Consider the following 14,682-nt stretch of genomic DNA (forward strand, 5'->3'; position numbering starts at 1 on the left):
GAGAAGAAGCCGCACCTCCTTCTCTTTTAGCTTTTGTTTGCGTATAATAGACAAAAGCCCCATCCAACAAGAACAACCAAAATATTTTTCCTATTTAGATAAATTATTAAAGTTATGGCCAAACGAAAACCGGTAGACCAACAGGTATCGATCTTGAAGTTTTGTCGAACCGGATCGGATATCGTGAAAAAAGAGGTGACGGTTATCGATCTGGTGAGCGACAAGGAGGAAGACTCGTTGTTTGTGAAGGACGAGGACGAAGAGCTCCCCAACCAGATCGAGCCAGACCAGATCGAACAGCTCCCGTGTCCGATCTGCAGCGTGGACATGTCGTACTTGTCGCTGGACGACCGCACAATGCATGTGGACGCATGTTTGGTCGAGCCAAATACCAAACCGGTTTTGTACAAACCAATGAAGATTGGGGGGCAAGAGAGCAAAAGAAAAGTGTCTGCGAAACGGCCCAAACCGCCGATCCCAGACCACAAGATCATGGAGTTTGGCAACTATATGGTTGCTGTGGACGCGTTTTGCTACGCTATACATCCTGGAATCTCCACATATTTATTGACCCATTTCCATTCCGATCATTATGGCGGATTGACAAAAAACTGGGATAACGGGAAAACCATCATTGTGACCCCAATAACGTATAACTTGCTGGTCTTCAAGTTCAAAATAGACCCCTCGTTGCTGCTACCGGTGGACTATAACCAGACGATCACCGTTCCGCACACACAGATCAAAGTCACCTGTCTGGACGCGAACCATTGTCCAGGAAGCGGGATTTTTGTGCTGGAATCGCCTGGTTGCAAGTACCTCCACTGTGGAGATTGCCGTATAAACCGGCAAATGCTCGAGTCGTTGCTGGAAATCGGCCATTTCAATAAAATATACCTCGACACTACTTACCTGGACCCGCTGTACAACTTCCCGAAACAGGAGTACGTTATTGACCAGTTATGCCAGCTACTCAAGTCCAAGATGGAAACGTTCAAGTTCTCACAGCAACGGGTTATCGATTATTTCACCAAAGGGAAACCGCAACGGTTTTTGGTGGTTATAGGAACTTATCTTATTGGCAAGGAAAGACTTGCGATCGGACTCGCAAAGGCTTTGGGATCCAAGATCTACTGCCAAAAGGAGAAGAAGGACGTACTGAACCAGTTTGGGTGGCCAGACTTGGACGAACTGTTGGAAACCGAACACCCTGAAAATTGCCAGGTGCATTTGGTAGCACTTCCGAAACTCAACAAGGACTTCTTAATGGAGTACCTCAAGACGTACTCGAAACACTTCAAGGCGGCCATTGGAGTGCGGCCAACTGGGTGGTCGTTGCGGTACGGCAAACCGGTGCCGTCGCTGGACGATATAGTGGAGTCGGAAACCCCAGAAGCGGTTTTGGAAGCCATTTCCAAACATTTTGACAGGTTTAGAGACGATAACCCTTGTCGCATTCTACGGATTCCGTACTCGGAACACAGCTCATATCGCGAACTCTTCTACTTCACAAACCTGCTAAGCTACGACGAGCTGATCCCGACAGTGGACGTGCACAACGAGGAGGAACAGCATGCGGTGTTGACACAGTTCAGAAACTACAAAAAGTTATGTATAACAAACTTTTAAATTCACACAGGCCGGGTAAACACGCCCGGATGCTTCCCCCTGGAGTTGTTTTTTTCTACCTGTGGTATGTGTCCCCCACCCAAAACAAATTCAAAGTTTGCAAACAAAATAATTTTTAAACAAGCAATGGACGTTAGCAGTCTGCTGGAGAGTGCAATATTAAGCGCCGACGCCAGCAAGCGGGCCGCCTCCGAGGCCGAGCTCGCCCAGCTGGCCGAACAGAACTGGGGAACGTACCTTCTGAGCATGGTTGAAGTTCTAGGCGACGAAACGAAAAGAACAGAGGTGAGGATCCTTGCTGGGCTTTCGCTGAAAAACCAGCTGGTTTCCAAAGATTCCAACAAAAGACAGCAGCTTGCGGAGCGGTGGGTGCAACAGGACGGCGATCTCAAGCAGAAGATCAAAGACACGGCTCTCCAGACGCTTTTGACGCGTGAGGAACGTGTGGCGAACGCTGCGGCCCAGCTGGTGGCTGCTGTGGCCGACATCGAGCTACCGCTGGGTTCGTGGAACGAGCTGATGCACATCATAGTGGACAACACGAAGGCAGACAAGCCGGTGAATGTGAAACGGGCCTCGCTGCTTGCGATCGGATATGTTTGTGAGAGTGCAGATGCCACTAACCCTGCGGTGGTGGCCCAGGCCAACGGCATTTTGATCGCCATTGTTCAAGGTGCCCAGTCGTCTGAGCCAAGCACAGTGGTTCGGAAAACAGCCATCAACGCCCTGGTCAACTCGCTGGAGTTTATTGCCGGCAACTTTGAACGTGAGGGAGAGAGAAACTACATTATGCAGGTGGTTTGCGAGGCCACCACCGCTTCTGATCCAGAACTACAAGCTCTGGCGTTCGGTGCGTTGGCCAAAATCATGAGTCTTTACTACCAGTACATGGGAATCTACATGGAGAAGGCACTCTATGGACTAACGGTATCTGGGATGCAGAGCTCGGACGACCGCGTTGCATGCATGGCTGTGGAGTTTTGGAGTACGGTTTGCGAAGAAGAGTTGGAAATCGCCATTCAGCTCGAGGAATATAAAGACCAGCCGCCTCCAGACTTGGTGTCGTACAACTTTGCGCTCGTGGCAATCACAGACGTTTTGCCAACATTGTTGAGTCTTTTGGTGCGTCAGAACGAGGACCCGGAGGATGACGACTGGTCAGTTGCGATGGCTGCAGGCGCATGTTTGCAACTGTTTGCCCAAAACACAACGAATTACGTGGTGCAGCCTGTTTTGCAGTTTGTGGAGTCCAACTTGAACCAGCCAAACTGGAGAAACAAAGAAGCCGCAGTGATGGCCTTTGGATCGATTCTCGACGGCCCAGACCGCTCGGAACTGACTGTGCTGATTGGCCAGGCGTTGCGTCCAATTCTGGCCCTAATGAAAGACGAGTCGCTGCAAGTGAAAGAGACAGTTGCCTGGTGCGTGGGAAGAATAGCAGATATGGTGGTGGAAGCTATTGACGTGAACACCATGTTGCCCGAAGTCATCCAGGCTCTGGTTGCCGGATTACAGGATCACGCCAAAGTCAGCACCAACTGCTGTTGGACTTTAATCAACCTGGTGGAACAGCTCAGCGTGGATGCCAGAGAATCTAACTCCAGCATAATGTCTCAATACTACCCTGTCGTTGTTCCTGTTCTTCTTCAAAACACATCGAAACCAGATAACGAGCACTCTGCCAGAACCTCTGCGTACGAGGCGCTGTCGACGCTCGTGTTATACAGCAGTGCCAGCGACATGCCGATGGTGAACCAGATTGCGTCGGACTCACTGGAGAAGCTTGACCAAACGATCCAGCTTCAACTGCAGGGCGCGCAGGCTTACGGCGAGGAAAAGGCCGTTTTGCAAGAGCTCCAATCTAATATTCTTTCTCTGTTGACCAACGTGGTGCGGAGAATCGGCGGCGAGATTGCTGCTGTGTCTGACCAGCTGATGGAGAAGTTCTTGCGGCTGTTGCAGATCCAGGAACCAAACTCCATCATCGAAGAAGACATTTTCATTGCCATCTCATCCATTGCTTCTGCCATTGGCATCCAGTTCGAGAAGTACATGCCATCTTTCCTTGCCTTTTTGACCAAAGCATTGGAGAACATTGACTCTCCAGTCTGTGACGCTGCCATTGGTCTTGTGGTGGACATTTCTCATTCTCTGGGAAATGCGTTTATTCCGTACTGTCAAGGGTTCATGGCCATTCTGGGTAACACTTTGTCGAGCCAGAACGTTCGCCGGGAGCTGCGTCCGCTGATTCTGTCCTGTTTTGGAGACATTGCTTCTTCGATCGGACCGGAGTTCATTCAATATTTGCAAGTGGTGATGAACATTTGCAGTACCGCACAGCAACTGGAGCCCGAGGACCTTTCATTGGAGACCGAGGATTACATCCTGAGTGTCAAAGAAGCCGTCTTGGACACCTACGTTGGAATAGTGGCTGGGCTGCACGAGTATCCCGATGCTTTGCAACCATACACGTTGCAGATCGCCTCTTTTCTGATGCAAGTGTACCACAACCAGGCCATGTGTTCCAGCGAGAGCGTGTGCCGGTCTGTGGTGGGAATGATTGGAGATCTGGCGCAGATCTTCAGCGACGGCAGACTGAGAGAGTTATACCAACAGGAATGGGTTGCGGATTTCATCAAAAAGACAAGAACAAACCAACGGTTTTCGCAGAGCACCAGAGACACGGCGCGGTGGGCCAGAGAACAGCAGAAGCTACAGTTACAGTAAATAGCCGTTCACATCTCATAATAAATAGCATATCTTGACTATATTTACTAGAAAAATTTACCCCTCAATTTGAGAGTTATATAAGTTATGTCTGCCTTTTCCCATAAAAAGTTCGATGCTGGCCAGTACAACCAGTTTCGGCCGCAGTATCCACGGAGTTTGTTCGATGAGATTCTGAAATACCATTTGGCCACTGAAGGCAACCAATTGGGCACGTTGTTGGACGTTGGATGCGGCACGGGCCAGGTTTTCGTGCCACTGGCCCCCGAATTCAAAAAAGTTATAGCTACGGACGTGTCCTCGGTTATGGTTGACAAGTCCAAGAAGGCAGCAGAGCATATCACCACCCCCACCGAGGTGTATGTTGCCTCTGCCGAGGATCTCCCGCTGGATAACTCGTCTGTGGATCTTGTTCTGGGGGGAGAGTGCGCCCATTGGATGGACACGGCCAGATGGTTTGCGGAGGTGGACCGCATCCTGCAACCGAACGGCACGTTTGCGTACTTTGGTTATGTGGACCCGATATTTGTTGGCGAACCTGTTGCCAACGAGGTCTACGACGAGATAACTTACGAAAACGGCGAGTTTCTGGGCCCCCACTGGCAGCAGCCGGGACGGACGAGAATGCGCACGCTGTTCCGGGAAATTAACGACCAGCTAATCAAGGACCCGCGGTTCGACAACGTTGTCGTCGTGTACAACGACCCGTCGCGGCCAGAAACCCAGCCCGCTGCGCCAAAGTTCGAGCTCACCAAAAAACTCACCTTGGAAGAATACCTCAACTACGGCAAGACATGGAGCACCTACACTAACTGGAAGTCCAAGCACACAGGCCAAGACACCAGAGACCCACTAGACGTGATGTACGAGCGTCTGAACAGGAGACTCGGGTGGGAAAAACAAACCACCATCGAGATCTCGTGGAAAACGGTGTACGTTATGGCACGGAAAATTGGCCGTAAATAACAATCATCGGTTTATATTAAAATATGACACTCTTATTCAGCCTTACCACCCTTTCTCTCGATCAAGGCCTTTCTGTCCTTGTCCAAGTGCAAGTTGGTGATGACCACCTTGGATGGGTGGATGTTGATAGGCACACTGGCACCGTTGGATTTCTCTTTGGTCACTTTCTCGAGCTGGATGGAGTATTTCAATCTGTAGACGGAAGAGATGGTTCCCTCCTGGCCCTTCTTAGAACCTCTAACAACAAGCACCTTGTCCTCTTTTCTCACTGGGAGAGCTTTGATTTTGTATTGTTCTCTGAGCTCCTTGGAGAGAGGAGCGGAAAGCAAAACTCTTCTGGCAGAAGATGGGGCGTTGAAGTAGGCCTTTCTTGCCTTGGATCTGGAGGATGAGACGTCTTGGGAAATCTTAGCCATGGTTGATGAGGATGAAGTTTTTTTTCGAAATTTTTCAGTATGCTTCGTGGGTGGTGTGCTTAGGTAAGACGGGGAAAAAAACTCGAGGGCACGCGCCCTGGCAGTGTGTCACGTGACACGTAGTGGGATTTGTCAGAACGACCGGTATTTCCCCAAACTTGCACCTCTCATTCCAGGATCCGGGTTTCTCTGCGCGTGTTTGCGACGCGTCTCGTGCACGCGTATATAAGATCCCAGTTCCACCCAAAACAAATACACCAACAATGTACGTTTTGAAAAGAGACGGGCGCAAAGAGCCAGTCCGCTTCGACAAAATCACCGCCAGAGTGTCCCGTTTGTGTTACGGCCTCGACCCTAAGCACGTTGAACCCGTTGCCATCACCCAGAGAGTCATTTCTGGTGTTTACCATGGCGTCACCACCATCGAGCTCGACAACCTCGCTGCAGAGACTGCCGCTTACATGACCACCATCCACCCGGATTATGCGACCCTGGCTGCCAGAATCGCCATCTCCAACTTGCACAAGCAAACCACCAAGCAATTCTCCCAAGTCGTGGAGCAGTTGTACAGATACGTGAACCCAAAGAACGGTAAGCACTCGCCAATGATTTCCGAGGAGACTTACGAGATTGTTCAGAAGAACGCAGAAGAGCTCAACTCGGCAATCGTGTACGACAGAGACTTCTCGTACAACTATTTTGGTTTCAAGACTCTGGAACGGTCGTACTTGCTCAAGGTTGACGGAAAAGTTGCTGAAAGACCTCAGCACATGGTTATGCGTGTTTCCATTGGTATTCACGGCAACGACATTCCAAAGGTCATCGAGACCTACAACTTGATGTCCCAGAAGTTCTTCACTCACGCGTCTCCAACCCTTTTCAACGCGGGTACCCCCCACCCTCAAATGTCCTCGTGTTTCTTGGTCGCAATGAAGGAGGACTCGATCGACGGAATTTATGACACGCTTAAGACTTGTGCTTTGATCTCCAAGGCAGCTGGTGGTATTGGTTTGCACATCCATAATATCAGATCCACTGGTTCTTACATCGCCGGTACCAACGGTACTTCTAACGGTGTGATTCCGATGGTGAGAGTGTTTAACAACACCGCCAGATACGTTGACCAAGGTGGTAACAAGCGTCCTGGTGCCTTTGCCTTGTATATCGAGCCATGGCATTCCGACATCTTTGATTTCATCGACATCCGTAAGAACCACGGTAAGGAGGAAATCAGAGCTAGAGACTTGTTCCCTGCTTTGTGGATCCCAGACTTGTTCATGGAGAGAGTCGAGCAAAACGCCGACTGGACTTTGTTCTCTCCTTCTGAAGCCCCAGGTCTTGCTGACGTCTACGGTGACGAGTTCAAGGAACTCTACACCAAGTATGAAAGAGAGGGACGTGGAAGACAAACTGTCAAGGCCCAGAAGCTGTGGTATGCCGTCTTAGAGGCCCAGACCGAGACCGGTACTCCTTTCATGTTGTACAAGGACTCCTGTAACGCCAAGACCAACCAGAAGAACTTGGGTATGATCAAGTCGTCCAACTTGTGCTGTGAGATTGTCGAGTACTCTTCGCCAGAGGAGGTTGCTGTTTGTAACTTGGCCTCGATTTCTCTGCCTTCGTTCTGCGAAAACGACGAGACCACCAGCTGGTACAACTTTGAGAAGCTGCACCAGATCACCAAGGTTGTCACCAAGAACCTCAACAAGATCATTGACAGAAACTATTACCCTGTTCCAGAGGCCAGAAGATCCAACATGCGTAACAGACCAATTGCTGTTGGTGTCCAAGGTCTCGCTGATGCTTTCATGCAATTGAGACTGCCTTTCGACAGTGACGAAGCCAGAGAGTTGAACATCCAGATCTTCGAGACCATCTACCACGGTGCTTTGGAAGCCTCCATGGAGCTGGCTATTAAGGATGGCAAGTACGAGTCCTACGAAGGATCTCCAGCTTCGCAAGGTATCTTGCAATTCGACCTGTGGGGCAAGAAACCTACCGATCTTTGGGACTGGGACGCCTTGAAGGCCAAGATCCAGAAGAACGGATTGAGAAACTCGCTTTTGGTTGCACCAATGCCTACCGCTTCGACTTCGCAAATTCTTGGAAACAACGAGTGTTTCGAGCCTTACACTTCCAACATTTACTCCAGAAGAGTTCTTGCTGGTGAGTTCCAGATCGTTAACCCATACTTGTTGAGAGACCTTGTCAACCTTGGTTTATGGAACGATTCGATGAAGAACTTCATTATCAAGGACAACGGATCGATCCAGAACCTTCCTAACGTTCCTCAGGACTTGAAGGACCTGTACCGTACTGTTTGGGAGATTCCTCAAAAGAGCATCATCGACATGGCTGCCGACAGAGGTGCGTACATTGACCAATCGCAATCGATGAACATCCACCTTAAGAACCCAACCATGGGTAAATTGACCTCGATGCACTTTTATGGATGGAAGAAGGGACTCAAGACCGGAATGTACTACTTGAGAACCCAGGCTGCTGCTGCTGCCATCCAGTTCACTGTTGATCAGAGCTCTGCTGCCACTGCTTCTTCCACTGTTGCATCTTTGGACAAGTTGAAGTTGAAGAAGTATGTTACCAGAAAGACCTCTTCTGTGGAGGATGTTTCGTTTTCTTCGGCCGAGTCCATGATCGAGACTCCTTCTCCAGAAACTGCTCCATCGAGCATTGAGGGATCTATGGCCGAGTTGAACATCAAGGAGTCCAAGCCGGCTGAAGAGCCACAGGAGCCAAAGGAGACAGCTGAAGAGCCAAAACAGGCCGATTCGGCAGCCGATCCTGCCAAGGAAACCACCAGCGACGAGTTTGATATCTTCAACTCGAAGGTGATTGCCTGTGCCATCAACAACCCGGAAGCCTGCGAAATGTGCTCCGGCTGAATAATTGCTAAATCGTATAATAAACTAGTTGGATGATAAGGATATTTGGCGGCTAAAAGACATTACCCCCTGAATTTGGGGATTGTGTCCCTTTTTTCTAAAAAATCTTATAAAAAGTTAAAAATATCACCAAAAGGCTCCGCCCTTTTTTTCTGCCAAAACGCGGCCGGCAAAAAAATAAATATCTTGTAATTGCCTTAATAACAACACAAAGTTCAAATACGTGTCTATTAGTTTTAAAATGGTGAGTTTGACTTGCAACACGCGCAAAACACTAACAATTAGAGCGAGAAATTGACACCCGAACAGATCGACGAGTTTAAAGAGGCATTTAGCATCTTCGATAAGGATGGCGATGGAAAGATTTCAGCATCAGAACTCGGAACAGTGATGAGAGCGCTGGGCCAGAACCCAACACAACAGGAGCTGAACGATTTGGTGAACGAGATCGACACAAACGGCAACTCTTTGATCGAGTTTTCCGAATTTCTCACCATGATGGCCAGACAGATCAAGGAACAGGACGTGGAGGCGGAGATTCTCGAGGCCTTCAAGGTGTTTGACAGTGACGGAGATGGAAAGATCTCTCAGACCGAGCTGGTCCGTGTTCTTACAACCATTGGTGAAAGACTTACAGACGAAGAAGCTAAACAGATGCTCCAGGCCGCAGATACCGATTCTGACGGACAAATTGATATCGAGGAGTTTGCCAAGATCTTGCGTGGAAAATAATCGTCTCTTATATACAATTACCTAGTAATAGTTGCAATCCCTTTGGAGCCGACCTCAAACTCTGTTTGTTCCCAGAACTTGTCCTGCATGGGACGGAAGCACGTACCGTTCCTGGCTCACCTCGTGTTCTTTGATGTAGTGCAGTTGGGCTGGCAGTCTATCGATCACGCTATCCAACGCCGCCTCGATCCGCTCGATCAGCCGGAATGGCGGGTTGGTGAAATGTTTCAAGTACCCGTATCCAAGCGCATAACCCGCGAAAATCGCAATCAAATGGCCCATGAAACTCGAACTAGGCACCAAAACACCCACAACAAGCAGGAACACGAACGGCACCATGGTTGTTGGAACGTCCACCCTGTACAGTTTCACGGTTTCCTCGGTTTGCGACCGCAGATAGTAGTAGTAGCTGAGCATCGAGAAACACCATCCGGATGCTCCCAGAACGCTGGTCTCTGGGTAGAACAACAGGCCGCACAGACAGTATGGAACACCAACAAATGTGGCCAGGAAGTTCAACACAACAGCGGTGTGGACGGTCCCGTTCTGCACCTCGAACTGACTCAATGGGCCATACAGAGACGCAACGTTGAACAGCAGATGGAAGAAGTTCTCGTGGATCAATGTGTAGGTGGTCAATCTGCTGAGTTCAAAGTTGGGAAGGGCCTGGGGTGATAAACACCACGCGTCCAGTATCCATGGATTGGCGACGGAAAAAAGATAAACAAGCACCAAAAAAACCGACAGCCCGACAGAAAGCGCAGGAACTCTGTCTGCGGCGGGGAACAGGCGTTTGAGCTGGTTTCCAACCTGTTGGGACACCTCTTGGAAAGAACTCATTAAAAATATTTTCACAGCCAAATTTTTGTAAATAAGCCTTGGTGAGCGTAGCACCAAATCGACCGAGCCGGGATTTTTTGCACTATGCGTTTTGCGGAGCGCGGTCGGACGGTTGCGAGCGGCCCACAAACGTGATCACGCTGTCGAGGTTGTCCACGCCGCGTCTCATTTCTGGGATGTCGTGTTTGAGGTCGGCCAGGTCAGCCAAGATGGCCTGGAAATCGCGTTTCAACGTGTCCACGGACTCGTCTGGCTCGTAAGATGGCACTGTTTCGCTTGTCTTTTGCGCCCGAGCGCGATTGGCCATAGACTCGGAGATTATCGTGTCTATCAATGTAGTGTTATTGTCGATTTCTGTTTGGTATTCTTCGTAGACCTGGATCGGCTGTGTGCGTCGCAGCTGGGCCACCAGCCCGATCTTCTCCTCCACACGCGTGTACAGGTCGCGCAACCTGTCGTTCAAGGCGAAGTCGTACGGCTCGATCTTCTCGTTTAGAAGATCTGGGTTTGTCAGCAACTCGGACACCTTGTACTTGTCCAATTGGGCTGGAGAAACATCGTCCAGGTCCAACGAGAACTGGATCGAGTCGAAAACCTGGTCCACAAACTGTCGAACCACCAAACTGACCGACTCCGACAGAGCAGGGTCCTGTTTTTTCGAGCCAACTTGTTTCAGATGGGTCTCAACTTTGGCCGCGGCAGATTCCTGTAATGTGTCGTACAGATATCGCAGCTCGCGCAGCTGCAAATGGATCTTGGAAGGCGCGCTCGTCATTTGTAGCTGGAGATCCCCTTTGTTTATATAGAAACAATTCTTTAAATGTAACGGTCCGGGTAACATTTGTGCCAGGTATTTTTTACAGCACATTTTAATTCATTAAAACCAAAGCATCAAGATGTAAGTAAAACCACTGTTGGATACTAACGCCAGGTCGACACAAGCCGAGTCCGAGTACTCGCCGGCCTTTGCGCCATTTTTCGGGTTCGCAGGCTGCTGTGCAGCCATGGTGTTGAGCTGTGCGGGAGCAGCTATAGGAACCGCAAAGTCAGGAATTGGTATTTCAGGTATCGGTACGTTCAAGCCGGAATTGATCATGAGATCGCTGATTCCGGTCGTCATGAGCGGTATTTTATCGGTTTACGGTCTCGTGGTGGCCGTTCTGATCGCCGGAGGTCTTAGTCCAAGCACAGATTACACTTTATTTAACGGGTTCATGCATCTCAGTTGCGGATTGTCGGTGGGATTTGCTTGTCTGGCCTCGGGCTACGCAATTGGAATCGTCGGAGACGAAGGTGTTAGACAATTCATGCATCAGCCTCGTTTGTTTGTCGGAATAGTGCTGATTCTGATTTTCGCCGAGGTTTTGGGACTATACGGAATGATTATAGGTCTGATTCTCAACACCAAGGGAAGCGGCTAGTTACAAATGTACAAATATATTGACTGATACGATACTCTAATGAGCCTCATGCTCCAACGTCCATCACGTCCACATTGCCCTCGTCGTCAACATATTGGTGGCTGTTTTCCTCAACAAACTGCACACTACGTGCACTGTCAATGAATAACATGTAGCTCTTTTTGACATCGTCCAATCCAACGGTGTCGGCACGTCTCTTTTTCGCGATCTGGTAACTCACAGAGATCAGGTTTGCGGCGTATCTCAACGAGGTTTCCGTGCCGATCTTGGTGAGCAAACTCAACGCGTCCGCACTCAGCTCCACCTCCTCTTCTTGCGCTCTGATAGACAAAATACTCTTGATCTCGTCCTCTTGGTAGCTCTCGGTCCGGATAATGATCGACCGGTCAAGCAGATCCAATGGTAGTCCGTGCGGAGACTTGTAATTGGTTCCTCTGGTTTTCGAAATACCTCTATTGGTGGCCATAATCACAATCGGCGAAAAATCGTCCTCCAACGCTCTGTTGATGTACGAAAAACATTCGATGTCCAGCATGTGCACCTCGTCGATGAACAGAACTCCAGGAACAATGTCGGCCTTTCCTTCCTCTTTCCATTCGGCAACCTTCAGGTTGATCTGGTCACGGACCTCAGACCGGATCTCTCCAGTGTCTCCACTGAAAAGAGCCAAAAAGCCCTGTTGTCTCGAGTTTATCACGTCAATCTCATGCAACGACACCGTGTGAACAACCTCTTTTCTGGTTTGCAATTCTCCTTCAGGACAAGAAACAAACTTGGTGTCTGGTCCCATGGCATCGTAGTCTCTAGCACGGGTGTACGAACGTCCCAGCTTGGCAATCTTACCGTTAGATTTGTCGATGGAAATCACATCTCCCGCAATCACTTTTTCCTTTGTCAGTTCATCGATCATCTTGTTTCCCAATTCGTAGATGGTTTCCATGTCGGTGGTTCTAATAGTCAATTTTCCTTGCTTGTGACCTCCAGTCAGAGATCTATCGATCTGGATCTCCACAACCTCTCCCTCGATCACTTCGGTCTCCTCCTTGATCTGAATTCCTATACTTTTTCTGAACGCCTGATTCAAAGCCTCTGTCTTGGAAATCTCTCTGGAAAACACCTCCGATCCTGCAATCGCGGTGAACGGAACGTTACTGCCCAAACTTTGCGAAATTCCCATAGCAATAGCCGTTTTTCCTGTTGAAGGCGGTCCAGCAATCAACATTGCACGACCGGCAATCTTTCCCTGCTGAATCATCTTCAAAATCACACCAGCAGCCTTTCTTGCCTTCAACTGGCCAACCATGCCCTGGCTGTTCTCGCGCGGCTGAAGCTGGTCATCCAGTCCGAGTCCCGTGATATGCGAATGTGCCGCCACCAACGAGAAGTTTCCTGTGGCCTCTCCGTCGCTTTTCGTTGCAATTGACATTTCCTTGTTGACCGTCTAAAACAAACAAGTTTTCTAAATTTCCTCCAGCAAATTTTACTCCTTCAATTTTTTGGCTGGATGTGGCCGGTGCACGGGTGTCGCGAGAAAAATTCCCATCCAGCACTAAGGCAATCTATTTTGTCTGGATTAATTAAACATGGCTCTTCTAGATTGCGTGGCATTGTGTTTCCCGTGTGTGTTTAATAGCACGCCGGTGCTGAAAATCAACCAAACCGCGTTCAAGATCCTCAACTTGCTGGGCGAGGGAGGCTTTTCATACGTTTATCTGGTGCAATCCAATAACAACCGAAATTTGTACGCTTTGAAGAAAATCAGGTGTCCCTTTGGAAACTCCAACTTTAAAGCCGCCATGAAAGAGGTGGATAACTACAAAGAGTTTCGCTCGCCGTTCATCATCAAGTCGATCGATTCGTCTGTGGTTCAGGAACCTGATGGATCCAAAACTCTATACATTCTTCTTCCTTATTTCGATACGGGATCTTTACAGGACATCATTAACCAGAACAGTGTGAATAATTCCCGCATGGACGAGTCCGAGGCGCTAAGACTGTTCATTGGCGTTTGTCGCGGAGTGCAATCGATGCATCGACATCAGGTTTCCAAGAATTATAGCATGGTTTCTGTGATGGAGCCAAATTCAACGGTGGATGATGACGAAAACAATCCGTTCCTCAGTAATATGGACGAATCGTCCAGAGACGACACAGAATTACAGGAAACCACCAGTTTTGCTCACAGAGACATCAAGCCAGCCAACATCATGCTGGCCAAAGATGGAACTCCTGTTCTGTGTGATTTAGGATCCTGCGAAAAGGCCCGTGTCAGTATCAAATCCCGTGCACAGGCAATTACGGTACAAGAGTTGAGCAACGAACATTGCACGCTGCCTTACAGAGCTCCCGAGTTGCTGGACATCAAGGTGGGCGACGAGATCGACGAGAAAATCGATATCTGGTCGTTGGGCTGTACGTTGTACGCCCTGCTATACGGCTATTCTCCATTTGAAAGAGAAGAGCTGGTGAACGGAGCCAACATCACTCTGGCCATCAGTTCGGGAAATTACAGCTTCCCATCATCTCCAGACTACTCTGAAGCCTTGAAGGACCTGATCAAGTACTGTTTGGTGCTGGACCCGCACGAAAGACCATCTATCGAGGACGTTCTTACAAAAGCGTTGCAGACACAGAGAGATATATAGACCAGTTTTCTTTGGTGCGAGGTGTAGGTGTAATGAAAAGCGGGCTGAAATGAAATAATTTTGTTAGCACATAGTTGGCAATTAGAGTTGGGACATGACGTCGTATCAGGACGGATCTGTGCGGGTCTCCGGGTGGAACGATTGTCCGGACGCTGTTCTTGGGCGGCGTGGATTTTCTGGCACTGTAAGCGCCGACGATCTGGCGACTGTGCGGACGCGACTTGAAACGATCTTGACAGCAGATTCCCGGCTATCTGAGCGCGAGCTGGCGTTCCACCGGGGGAAAATCGACAAGGCGGCTGCAGACGACACGAACTTGGCGTTTATCGGAGAGATGGTGGCACTTTTCGATCGCGGGGAGCGCAAACAGCTGGAACAGAGCATTCTACAGCATATGATGGCT

At 49.3% G+C, this 14,682-nt stretch overlaps 14 protein-coding genes and 1 pseudogene across 15 annotated transcripts; 7 read left to right on the forward strand and 8 right to left on the reverse strand.

Annotated features, from left to right (window-relative positions):
* Positions 1 to 114: 114 nt before the first annotated feature.
* Positions 115 to 1,629, forward strand: OGAPHI_006466 (uncharacterized protein; the record flags this gene model as incomplete). Its single annotated transcript, XM_046207755.1, has 1 exon — positions 115 to 1,629. The coding sequence occupies one exon, from the start codon at positions 115 to 117 to the stop codon at positions 1,627 to 1,629; it is 1,515 nt and encodes a 504-aa protein (XP_046058730.1).
* On the reverse strand, positions 1,131 to 1,457 carry OGAPHI_006467 (uncharacterized protein; the record flags this gene model as incomplete). The annotated part of the gene is made up of 1 exon (XM_046207756.1): positions 1,131 to 1,457. One exon carries the CDS (start codon positions 1,455 to 1,457, stop codon positions 1,131 to 1,133), a length of 327 nt encoding a protein of 108 aa, XP_046058731.1.
* A 126-nt stretch (positions 1,630 to 1,755) lies between the features above and the next one.
* On the forward strand, positions 1,756 to 4,356 carry OGAPHI_006468 (uncharacterized protein; the record flags this gene model as incomplete). The annotated part of the gene is made up of 1 exon (XM_046207758.1): positions 1,756 to 4,356. One exon carries the CDS (start codon positions 1,756 to 1,758, stop codon positions 4,354 to 4,356), a length of 2,601 nt encoding a protein of 866 aa, XP_046058732.1.
* Positions 4,357 to 4,403: 47 nt separating this feature from the next.
* On the reverse strand, positions 4,404 to 4,832 carry OGAPHI_006469 (uncharacterized protein; the record flags this gene model as incomplete). The annotated part of the gene is made up of 1 exon (XM_046207759.1): positions 4,404 to 4,832. One exon carries the CDS (start codon positions 4,830 to 4,832, stop codon positions 4,404 to 4,406), a length of 429 nt encoding a protein of 142 aa, XP_046058733.1.
* OGAPHI_006470 (uncharacterized protein) lies at positions 4,444 to 5,322 on the forward strand (the record flags this gene model as incomplete). The annotated part of the gene is made up of 1 exon (XM_046207760.1): positions 4,444 to 5,322. One exon carries the CDS (start codon positions 4,444 to 4,446, stop codon positions 5,320 to 5,322), a length of 879 nt encoding a protein of 292 aa, XP_046058734.1.
* A 32-nt stretch (positions 5,323 to 5,354) lies between these two features.
* On the reverse strand, positions 5,355 to 5,738 carry OGAPHI_006471 (uncharacterized protein; the record flags this gene model as incomplete). Its single annotated transcript, XM_046207761.1, has 1 exon — positions 5,355 to 5,738. One exon carries the CDS (start codon positions 5,736 to 5,738, stop codon positions 5,355 to 5,357), a length of 384 nt encoding a protein of 127 aa, XP_046058735.1.
* Positions 5,739 to 5,905: 167 nt separating this feature from the next.
* On the reverse strand, positions 5,906 to 8,604 carry OGAPHI_006472 (uncharacterized protein; the record flags this gene model as incomplete). The annotated part of the gene is made up of 3 exons (XM_046207762.1): positions 5,906 to 7,108; positions 7,223 to 7,951; positions 8,341 to 8,604. The coding sequence occupies 3 exons, from the start codon at positions 8,602 to 8,604 to the stop codon at positions 5,906 to 5,908; spliced, it is 2,196 nt and encodes a 731-aa protein (XP_046058736.1).
* On the forward strand, positions 6,002 to 9,373 carry OGAPHI_006473 (uncharacterized protein; the record flags this gene model as incomplete). Its single annotated transcript, XM_046207763.1, has 2 exons — positions 6,002 to 8,587; positions 8,960 to 9,373. The coding sequence occupies 2 exons, from the start codon at positions 6,002 to 6,004 to the stop codon at positions 9,371 to 9,373; spliced, it is 3,000 nt and encodes a 999-aa protein (XP_046058737.1).
* Positions 9,374 to 9,427: 54 nt separating this feature from the next.
* On the reverse strand, positions 9,428 to 10,213 carry OGAPHI_006474 (uncharacterized protein; the record flags this gene model as incomplete). Its single annotated transcript, XM_046207764.1, has 1 exon — positions 9,428 to 10,213. One exon carries the CDS (start codon positions 10,211 to 10,213, stop codon positions 9,428 to 9,430), a length of 786 nt encoding a protein of 261 aa, XP_046058738.1.
* On the forward strand, positions 9,461 to 10,048 carry OGAPHI_006475 (uncharacterized protein; the record flags this gene model as incomplete). The annotated part of the gene is made up of 1 exon (XM_046207765.1): positions 9,461 to 10,048. One exon carries the CDS (start codon positions 9,461 to 9,463, stop codon positions 10,046 to 10,048), a length of 588 nt encoding a protein of 195 aa, XP_046058739.1.
* An 82-nt stretch (positions 10,214 to 10,295) lies between the features above and the next one.
* Positions 10,296 to 10,988, reverse strand: OGAPHI_006476 (uncharacterized protein; the record flags this gene model as incomplete). The annotated part of the gene is made up of 1 exon (XM_046207766.1): positions 10,296 to 10,988. The coding sequence occupies one exon, from the start codon at positions 10,986 to 10,988 to the stop codon at positions 10,296 to 10,298; it is 693 nt and encodes a 230-aa protein (XP_046058740.1).
* OGAPHI_006477 lies at positions 10,390 to 11,634 on the forward strand (annotated as a pseudogene). Its single transcript has 3 exons — positions 10,390 to 10,469; positions 10,713 to 10,921; positions 11,249 to 11,634. Coding segments are annotated over exons 1-3 (675 nt in total).
* Positions 11,091 to 11,333, reverse strand: OGAPHI_006478 (uncharacterized protein; the record flags this gene model as incomplete). The annotated part of the gene is made up of 1 exon (XM_046207768.1): positions 11,091 to 11,333. One exon carries the CDS (start codon positions 11,331 to 11,333, stop codon positions 11,091 to 11,093), a length of 243 nt encoding a protein of 80 aa, XP_046058741.1.
* A 46-nt stretch (positions 11,635 to 11,680) lies between the features above and the next one.
* Positions 11,681 to 13,060, reverse strand: OGAPHI_006479 (uncharacterized protein; the record flags this gene model as incomplete). The annotated part of the gene is made up of 1 exon (XM_046207769.1): positions 11,681 to 13,060. One exon carries the CDS (start codon positions 13,058 to 13,060, stop codon positions 11,681 to 11,683), a length of 1,380 nt encoding a protein of 459 aa, XP_046058742.1.
* A 157-nt stretch (positions 13,061 to 13,217) lies between these two features.
* Positions 13,218 to 14,279, forward strand: OGAPHI_006480 (uncharacterized protein; the record flags this gene model as incomplete). Its single annotated transcript, XM_046207770.1, has 1 exon — positions 13,218 to 14,279. One exon carries the CDS (start codon positions 13,218 to 13,220, stop codon positions 14,277 to 14,279), a length of 1,062 nt encoding a protein of 353 aa, XP_046058743.1.
* Between the last annotated feature and the right edge of the window lie 403 nt (positions 14,280 to 14,682).

Source organism: Ogataea philodendri (assembly GCF_020536065.1).
Source record: "Ogataea philodendri strain CBS6075 chromosome Unknown scaffold14, whole genome shotgun sequence".
In the NCBI taxonomy this organism is placed as follows: Eukaryota; Fungi; Ascomycota; class Pichiomycetes; order Pichiales; family Pichiaceae; genus Ogataea; species Ogataea philodendri.